This window comes from Terrapene carolina, unplaced genomic scaffold (genome assembly GCF_002925995.2).
Source record: "Terrapene carolina triunguis isolate 2854851 unplaced genomic scaffold, T_m_triunguis-2.0 Scaffold34011, whole genome shotgun sequence".
NCBI classification, from domain to species: Eukaryota; Metazoa; Chordata; order Testudines; family Emydidae; genus Terrapene; species Terrapene triunguis.
The window spans coordinates 1-9178 of NW_020698362.1; the positions used below are offsets into that span (position 1 = coordinate 1).

The following is a 9178-nucleotide window of genomic DNA, read 5'->3' on the forward strand; positions in this document are numbered from 1 at the left end:
CCCATCCCCATCCCTACCCCCATGTATCTAAGCTTCACATTCCTCTTCAGCTGTCCCTTCTCCCCCTTCCCCTCCCCCCTCTCCCCGGCGGCCTGGCTGGTGGCTCCGTGCGTGAGGACCAGGCTGGGGGTGGGTTTGCCTGGGGGGTTGTGTCGTCGCTGTCGGGCGTCCACTTACAGGGTGATGTAGGTGTCGGCGCTCCGCCCTCTGGGTTAGTGCTGGTGGATTTTGTGTCAGGCATTGGAAGGGGCACAGGTCTGGCCACAGGTGGGGGCGGCGGCAGCAAAAATGAGCCCGTGACTTTGCCCTGGCCGCTAGCGTTAGGCTGCGAACAACATAAATACAAGGATGCGTGAACGGCGAGCCGAGACAAGGCAACGGTAAAGATGCAGTACCGGCCGGCGGCGCCGGGACGGGGCGCTGGGGCTTGCTTTGTTCCGGTGTTTTATTGGGGGCGCTTTTCCTCCAAAAAATCCTTTTTTTACCAAAAAAAAATGGACTTGTTTTAAAAAAAGCAAAGGGTGGGAAGAGTGTGTCTGTCCGTCCATCGCTGGCCTGTCCCCCCACGCCCTGGCTAGGCCCTGCCCTCTGCCCCCTTCGCACCCTCGACCTGCTGCCCACTGCCAGATCTCCATGGATGAGCCACGGGCCGGGCCGTCGCTCGCCTGGTCGTTCACTCGCCGGCCGTGGGCAATGGCGTCTCCCCTCCACGCAGAACCCGGGGAAGTGCCACCTGGTGTGAACCGGCCGGCCCGTCCCTCCGTCTTCAGGGGCTCCAGGCTGGAAAGGACAGGTCCGTGGTGGAGCCCAGGGACCGGTGCTGGGCATGCCCGGGAGAGGGACGGAGGGGGAGGCGGGGAGAGGAGCGTGATCTGCGAAGGCTGGCCCAGAGCGGGACCGGCAGGGAAGAGCCAAGGAGCAGGGTGTTCCAGATGCGTCTTCTCTGCCCGGCGTCCTGCCCTGGTTTCTCCCCGGGGGCATGACTCAAGGCTGTCTCTGTGCTGGGCTCCAGATATTTAACGCCAGCCGCTGTGATGGGCACGGCCCTCCCAGCCCCGGCGCTGCCCCGGCGCGTGAGCAGGCCGTGGCGTGAGCCAACTGTCCATAGTGGCGATTGGTGGCGGGACGTCTCCTGTAGGCACGACGCTCCAGAGCTTCAGAGCCCTCTGCGGCCGGTGCCGGGGCAAGGGCTGCACATGGCCTCCAGAGGGAGGCATTCGCGGGCCGAGAGTGGGTGTCCCAGAGGCACCCCGAGGGGCACCAGCCACCCCCAGAGGGCGGAGCTGATTGTGTCCTAGGCACGGATCACTGAGTGCCCCCGTCCCGTGCTCCTGGGGGACCCCTGGGGCTGTGCCCAGCACAGTTCCCCCATCCCGCAGGAGCTGGCCTGAGGCGCAGTCTCCATGGCAACGTATCACTCCAGCAGTCTGGCTTTGGGTGGAGAAAGTCGCCCGCGACAGACCTCGTGCTGCTGAGGCCCCGTCCCCAGAAGCTGCTCTGAGGCCCCACCCCCAGGACCTGCTCTGAGAACCCCGCCCCCTAGGGTCTGCTCTCAGGCCCTGCTCTGAGGCCCTGCCCCCTAGAACACTGTGATGCTGAGGCCCCGCCCCGTAGAACTCCACAATGCTGAGAGGCCCCGCCCCCTAAAAACTGCCCTGCGAGGCCCCGCCCCCCAGAACCTGCCCCGAGAGGCCCCACCCCGTTAGCACTTTATCTTCTAGAACTCCTCACGTTCCAGAGTGACGCCGGTTCTAGGCTGCCGGTTTCCGGAACCTTCTAGATGCTGCAGGCTAGCGTGTCCCAGTGGCTGTGACGGGACGTGGGTGGGCCCAGAGCCCCGCCTTCGACTCGGCCCCCCCCACCCTGGAGCTCCATCACCCCTAACATGCCATGTTCCCTCTTGGCCCCTTAGCTGCCCCAACAATCCCAACCCAGAGCAGCCCCTGCGTTACATCGCCCCCCGACGCCCCGACCGGGATCACACTGCCTGTCCCCTGCCCCCCACAGACAGAGAGAGAGACAGAGAGAGAGGAGAGGAGAGGGGAGCCGTGGGGGGGCCTTGTTTCGCGGGCCGGCGCCCCCCCCCCCCCCGGAGGCAGCATCCGGAGGGGCGTGGCCGGCGGCGCTCACCTGCCCTGTGCCCTGGCCCGACCCGTCGGAGCAGACGAACTGCACGAACTCCTTGAGCGAGTCCTGGCCGTGGTGATGGTGGTAGCGGATGGTCGGGTGGGTGAAGTAGGGGCTGGACTGCTGGATGATGGAAGTCGACGGGAAGTGCAGGGCCGAGGCTGTTGCCCGGGGGCTTCCTGGGACGGGGAGAGAGAAAGGGGGGCGGGGGGGGTCAGGGGTCTGCTGGTAACAGCTGCTGTGTGCCCCCCCACCCTCTCAGCAGTTCAGGCCCTGTCCTCTCACTCCCTACCCCCCCTCGCCCACCCGCTGGGCCCTCCAAGCTTCAAGGCCCCACCTGCTGGCGGAGGAGCCGAGCCCCACGTCCTGGTCTCTCTCCCCTTTCACGGTCCCGCCAGAAGGCAGGGCCGGGGCGTCATTCCACGACTCCTCTCCGAGAGACTCCCCAAGGGCTGGGACCCTGGGCGCCAGCCCTGACAGACCAGCCAGCGGGCGCCACCCAGACGCCAGCCCCGACGGACCAGCCAGCGAGCGCCACCCGGGCGCTGGCCCCGACGGACCATCCAGCGGGCACCACCCGGGCGCTGGCCCTGACGGACCATCCAGCGGGCACCACCCGGGCGCTGGCCCTGACGGACCAGCCAGCGGGCGGCACCCAGATGCCGGCCCCGATGGACCAGCCAGCGGGCGCCACCCAGATGCCGGCCCTGACGGACCAGTCAGTGGGCAGCACTCGGGTGCACTTGCCGCTATAGGGCTCGGGGAACTGGCAGGGGGCGCGGGACCGGGGGGCAGCGCTGCGGCTCCCAATCAGCCGGGCTTCCTCCTCTGGGGGACCCCACCTGGGGGGGCCACGTCAGCCGAGTGCGTGGGGGGGCCATGTCCTAGAGTCCAAGTCAGGTCGGCCCTTCAAGTGAAATGCCCCCCAGACACCCCCCCCCCCCCCCCCCCCCCCCCACATCCCCGCCCCTTCCCCCGCCCCCACACTGGTCACTCCCCCAATTACCCCCTGCCCCTTCACGGCCCCCACCCCAGTCACACCCCCACTGCCCCCGGAGAGGCCCAATGACCGAGACTCCACCGAGCGGGGCCTGCATGAGCCCCCCAGGAGCTGCGCAGACGTCCCACCGGCAAAGACCGAGGAACCCCCGAGCAAACCCACAGGAAGGGCTGAGCCTTGCTGGTGCCCCTCACTCCCGACCCGCAGCCCCTGCTAGCCCAGCCCTGGGCTCCCCCCCGCCCTGCCAGTGCCCCTCACTCCCGACCCGCAGCCCCTGCTAGCCCAGCCCTGGGCTCCCCCCCAGCTCTGCCGGTGCCCCTCACTCCCGACCCGCAGCCCCTGCTAGCCCAGCCCTGGCCCCCCCCCCGGCCCTGCCGGTGCCCCTCACTCCCGATCCAAGAGAAGTATTTCCTAGCCCTGAGAAGTGCCGGGTGATGGACCAGTTCCCCCAAGGGGGGCAGGACGACCCCTGTTCCATGGGGAACAGGCTGCTGGGAGTGTCCCCTCATCACCTCGCTGGCACCAGGCCACAGGCAGCTGGCTGGGGTCCCGGGCTCGCTGGTCGCTGGAGGCTCCCTGCCCCCTATGGTGCTGGCATGGGCCCCCAACAGTTGGGACCCAGGCATCCTAGCCTGCAGGGACCAGTAACCACGGCTCCACTTGCTCCCCAGGAGACAAAGGGACCCCCTTGGCTACATGCGGCAGGCCAGCTCCTGATCCCAGCAATGCCGGAGTCACTCCACCAAAATCCCAACTCATCCAGATCTGTCTAAATCCTGGCTATTCTGGAGTCACTCTGGATTAACTCCTCCAAGATCCCAGCTATTCTGGAGTCACTCTGGAGTCACTCTAATAATCCCTACTCAGGCGATGATCGCCTAACGCAGCATAAAATCTGCCCTTTCCCCCGCATCCTTAACCCTTTAGCTGCCTCGACAGAGGAGAGACAGAGACAGAGAGAGGAAAAGCGAGCGAGATCGGGTGCCAGAACCACCGTGGCTTGGAGGGAAGGGTCCCCCCCCCCACCCCAGGATAGCGGCTTTGGTTCTCACCTGGTCTGACTCCTGCAAGGACCGGCAGCGGGTGGTGGCTGAAAGCCATTCTTGGGGAGGTGGTGTGGGTGGAGAGGGCGCTGCAGAAATCCAGCTTCCCTGACTTCTTTAGGGAAGCCGGTCCTGGCGAGGAATCAGCGAGAGAGGGCAGGGTTAACAGGCGGAAAGATGGATTAGTATCCTGCTTAGGTCACCCCTGCTTGGCCTGGGCCCCAGCCGCTGCCCTGCCCTCGCTGCCCTGCCCTCGCTGCCCTGTAGGTCCCTGCCCATCAGGCCCCTCCGGGGGCCTGGATTTTCCCAGCTAACTCCAGTGTCTCCCTTGCCCTGGGCGTCCCCACGATCCCGCCATCGGCTTTCAGGGCCCCCCTTGGCTACAAAGGCCCGTGCGTTGTTTGGAAGCCTGGATCCGCGACGCTCTGATTTGCCTCCTGGGATCTGAGCCTCAGGCCTCCGCCTGCAGGGCCGGACTCTGATGTTCACGTCTTTCAGCCGCAATTTTCCCGCATTCATGTGACTCCAGCAGCTGGAGATTTATGGACGGCCCCAAGCCCGGCGGGTAACGACACTGACCAGCTGTCGTCGCTTGGATCCCCCAGGCCCGGGCCAGTCCAGGCGCCCAACCCCCCCCCCCCCCCCCGCTGCCACCCATCTTCCCTCGCCAGATCGGCATGGCCTGCTTCCCCAGGCTCTGGGGTGTCTCCATTTGGGGGGGGGGTCCACGCGCCAGCCCCCTGAGGCTGGATTCGCAGGGGGGCTGAGCATGGAAGCTCCCACCGATCTCAGGAGTCAGCACTGAAGGGGTCCCCCTCAAGCCCCTGGGCAATGGGTGCTGCTGGCAGGAGGCCCCCGGGGTCTCTATGAGCACAGCGGGGCTGGGGGGAGGGTCAGGGCATCCCCGACCCCCCCAGCCCCAAGACAGAGGAAGACACCCCACCAGGGCTGGGTGGGGGCAGGGAGGTGTCAGGGAACGGGACACGGGGCCTTTCCCCTCTAGGGGGCGCCAGGTCTGATCTGGCCTTAGGGCAGGGGACTGGCTGGCTTGTGGGGGGACCCAGGACCTTTCCCCTCTTGGGGGCGTGGGACCAGCCCATCCCGAGCTGGCAGTGAGCACAGGGCTGCTGGCAGTGGGGGGTCTGGGATGGGGGAGACGCTGGGGTGGGCTGGGAGGTTCTCCCTGCAGCTGTCCCCACCCAGGGACGCCTGCAGGAGTCGGAGGCCGGGGCTGCCAAGAGCTGAGGTGGACGAGTGAGCGCTGTAATGCCAGCGGGTGGCACAGCTCACCGCCCATCTCCCGCGCCCTGGGCTCAGCCGGTCCCTGCTCCTCTTCTCCCGCCCGAGGGGGCCTCCGGGGCCCAGGGAGCGCGAGCGGCTCCACCGGGAGCCTGCCTTCTTGTGCCAGCTGCCTGGCACCTGATCTCGGAGGAGCTGCCAGCCAGCTGTGAACACCTGTGCCCGTCAGACGGCTGCCAGGCCCCGCCAGCCCCGCAGCTGTGCCGCGAAACGGGCCATTTGTCGGGGACAAACCCAATGTGGCGGGGGGAGGGGGAACGCCACACGATCCTCATCTCCACGCCAGGCAGGGCCTGCTGGTGCCCGGGCGGCTGGTGGGGGAGGGAGATCCCCATGACCACCTGCTGGGGGGGGGGGGCACAGGCCCTGGCGTTGGCTGCATCTAGAGGGACCAGAGGTCCCGGTTTTATAGGGACATCCTGAGATTCGGGGCTTTGTCTTGTCCCGGCGTCTCCCCCCGTCTGATTTCGCCCTCCTGCTATCAGGTCGCCCTAGCTGCAGCCTCCGGGGGACCCTATCAAACTGGCCATGGGGCACAGTCCGGCTTGGGCTGCGGGTCGGGAGTGAGGGGCACCGGCAGAGCTGTGATGGCCCAGAGCAGCCTTGTTCCTGGGGTTGGTGCCGTCATGCCCTGTGCCAGCACTGCCAGCGCTCCCCGCATCGACAGCGCCAGACCCCGCCCCCTTCGCCCATGCTGCGGCTGGCATGGTGCCCATGTTGGCAAGCGTCTCTCCTTTGTGAGTGTGAGCTGGAGGGGGTGATGCCTGGCGAGGGGCACCCTGACCCTCAGGGCGGGGAGCACCCAGGGTAATAACCTGTGGGCCCAGCAGGGGGTGCTGGCTATATGGGATTATAGACCAAGGCTTTGCCCTCTGCCGGGATGGCACAAGCGCTGCTCCTACCCCCACGTTATCAGGTGGTTGTCCCCACCCCCACACGGCTGGGGCCCAGGAGATCTGGATTTGGATCCTGGCACTCAGAGTCGCTGCCTGTCTATGCCTCAGTTTCCCCATCTGATCCATCTGCTGCCTGCTGTGTGTCTGCAGCGCCCGGTGCAGGGGGCACCTGGGGAACTGGCAGGACTTGGCGGGACATGGGGGTTATCACCGGGGGGTTCCCAGTGCCCAGAATGACGCTCGCCAGACCCAGTGCTGATCAGAGACCCTGGCACGGACAGAATGGAAATCAGAATAACAATGCCCAGTTCACACAGACAGGGGAAGAGGCTCACCAAGGTCTCAGAGCCAACAGGTTCTGGCTCCCAGCCCCCTGCTCTAACCACTAGACCCCACTCCCCTCCCCGAGCTAGGGATAGAACCCAGGAGTCCTGGCTCCCAGCCCCCCTGCTCTAACCCTTAGACCCCACTCCCCTCCCAGAGCTAGGAGAGAACCCAGGAGTCCTGGCGCCCAGCCCCTGCTCTAACCACTAGACCCCACTGCCCTCCCTGAGAGAGGAGTTTTCGTTGTTTGTACAGACCAGTGAATTGTTCGGAGCTGAGGAGACAGAGGGGGGTGAATGGAGAGAGACAGACGGACAGACAGAGATGGACGGACAGAGAGCAGCTCCCAGACAGTCTCACCACTCACTGCCCCCCGCCCCCGAATGACACGCTGGGGGCTCGCCACTAATTCCTTACAGGAGCCAAGATGCTCTGGCCCCCTGCTAGCCCAGGCCTGCCCCCCTGCCCTCTCCCAGTGCCCCTCACTCCTGCCCCGCAGCCCCTGTTAGCCCAGCCCCTAGATGCCAAATGACTCTGATGCTTCTGTGACTTGGACCAACCAGCTCCTGGCCTCACCCCAGACTCCCCCCAACGCAGCCCCCAGCCCCACATCCTGACATGGGGCAGCTGCTCTCTCCCCCCGCTCCCCAGACGCAGCCTGGCCCAGCTCTTCCCTGCAAAGGCTGGAGTGCAGCCGTGCCCCATGGCTTCCCAGGGCCCCGCATGGAGACACGGGGGGCAGGAAATCTGGGGGGGCCCAACCCCCGCACTCCGGGCACAGCCCTGGGGTGACAAGGGGGCCCATACGGGGGAGGAGCTGGGGATCTTTGCAGGTTGACCCCTGCTGGTGTGTTCTGGGGGGAATGCACAACATGGCGAGCCCCCCGGGGGTCCCCCCGCCCCTGGTCCCTGTCCCGATCTGCGCGCCCCCCCGTACCTGCGTCCACGTCGTTGGGCCAGCCGCTGGACTGGCTACTGCCGGCGGCGGGCGAGCGCCCCGTCCCGGGGTAGAAGACCTCGTCCACGGGGCTCTCCATCTCGCTGTCATCCAGCGACTTGGGGCGCTTGGTGGAGCTGGGGGGGGCAGTGAGGGGGAGAGGTTGGGCGGGGTGACAGGCAGGCTCAGGGCCTTTCCCCTCTAGGGGGCGCTGGCCCTGATTGGCCGCAGGGCAGGGTGACAGGCGGGGAGGCGGGGAACAGGGGGGCCGGCTCTGATGCAGTCCCAGGGCGAGGACGGGCTGGCTCAGTGGGTGGGGAGTGGGGCATCGGCCCCAGGGCGGGACCGTCTGACGAGGGGGAGAGGCCGAGGGCGGCCGGGGCAGAGGGAGGAGCCCCCCGGCCGCAGCGTACCTGGTGGAAGGAGGTGACGTTATGGACCGCCGGCCCAGGGTCACCTGGTTGATGTTGTAGTAACTGGGGCTCTCCAGATCCGCCAGGGAGAAGTTGGGACCCGACGCCGTGGCCACAGGAGCTGCGGGAGGAGAGACAGTGGGTGAGGGGCAGTGCGGGGCACCGGGCACGCAGCTGGTGCCAGGGGTACTATGCCCCGTACAGACCAGCTGCTGGGCACAGCAATCACCCGACACGACCCATAACCCCGCCCCTGCCCCATGGCCCCGCCCCCTCAGGGCAACGGGCTCAGGCTCTCTGCAGGCTCAGGCAGTGTCGGTTACGCTCAGGTCCCGTTTCCGAGCTTTTCTCCCCAACTGCAGGGGCTGGAAACTTTCCCCTCTCCTGGGAGAGCTGCCATTCTGCTGGGCCCGTGCCCCCCGGCGCCAGCCCCCCTGGTTCTGCCAACGGTGCCTAGGCCTTTGCCCGGCCCGGGGTGTGTGAGCCTCCTCCTCTGCAGTGCCCCCCTCCCCTACCCCCCTCCCCCCGCAGCCATTGGCTTAGCTCCCCAGCCAGCCTGTGGGCGTGCAGGGGGGCTCCTGCCCCCTCCCGGGCCTTTCCCAACGCCCCTAGGATCCGCTTCCCAAGGGGGAGCTGAGTGAGATCAGGGGCACAGGGCAGGGGGGGAAATAGATCGATGGAGCGAGACGGAGACAGAGAACGATTTGCCTGCCTAGCTGGACAGTTTCTCCATATCCTGCCACGGGCACCCGTCATGGGCACCCCGTGCCAGCCTCTCTAGCCCACCCCCTGGAGACGTACGAGGAGGAGAAAGGACCCCCAGGGGGATCTAGGGCCGCCCCCTGAAGCCATCACTCACTCTGGGACACTCGGACCAGCTCCGTCACGTTCCAGACGCCCGACGTCACAAAACAGTCCTGGAAAGTCAAATGCCCTGAAGGGAGGGAGGAGACGGGCGTCAGCGGGGCAGCAATCGGAGCACGGAGCAAGGTGATGGACTCGGCTGGTGACCCTCACTCCTGACCCACAGCCCCCTGCTAGCCCTGCCCCCCCAGCTCTGCCAGCGCCCCTCACTCCCGACCCGCAGCCCCTGCTAGCCCAGCCCTGCCCCCACAGCTCTGCCAGTGCCCCTCACTCCC

General features: G+C 67.0%; 1 protein-coding gene across 1 annotated transcript in view; it reads right to left on the minus strand.

Annotated features, from left to right (window-relative positions):
• Nucleotides 1-97: 97 nt before the first annotated feature.
• Nucleotides 98-9178, minus strand: part of LOC113409687 (nuclear factor 1 X-type-like) — a gene marked incomplete at both ends in the record, with an annotated part of 9889 nt that continues 808 nt past the window's right edge. The window contains 6 exons of the mRNA XM_026663853.2: nt 98-325; nt 2131-2306; nt 4180-4302; nt 7627-7763; nt 8040-8160; nt 8899-8973. Of these exons, the coding sequence (XP_026519638.2) occupies nt 98-325; nt 2131-2306; nt 4180-4302; nt 7627-7763; nt 8040-8160; nt 8899-8973 (860 nt within the window). The remainder of the gene's footprint in view (nt 326-2130; nt 2307-4179; nt 4303-7626; nt 7764-8039; nt 8161-8898; nt 8974-9178) is intronic.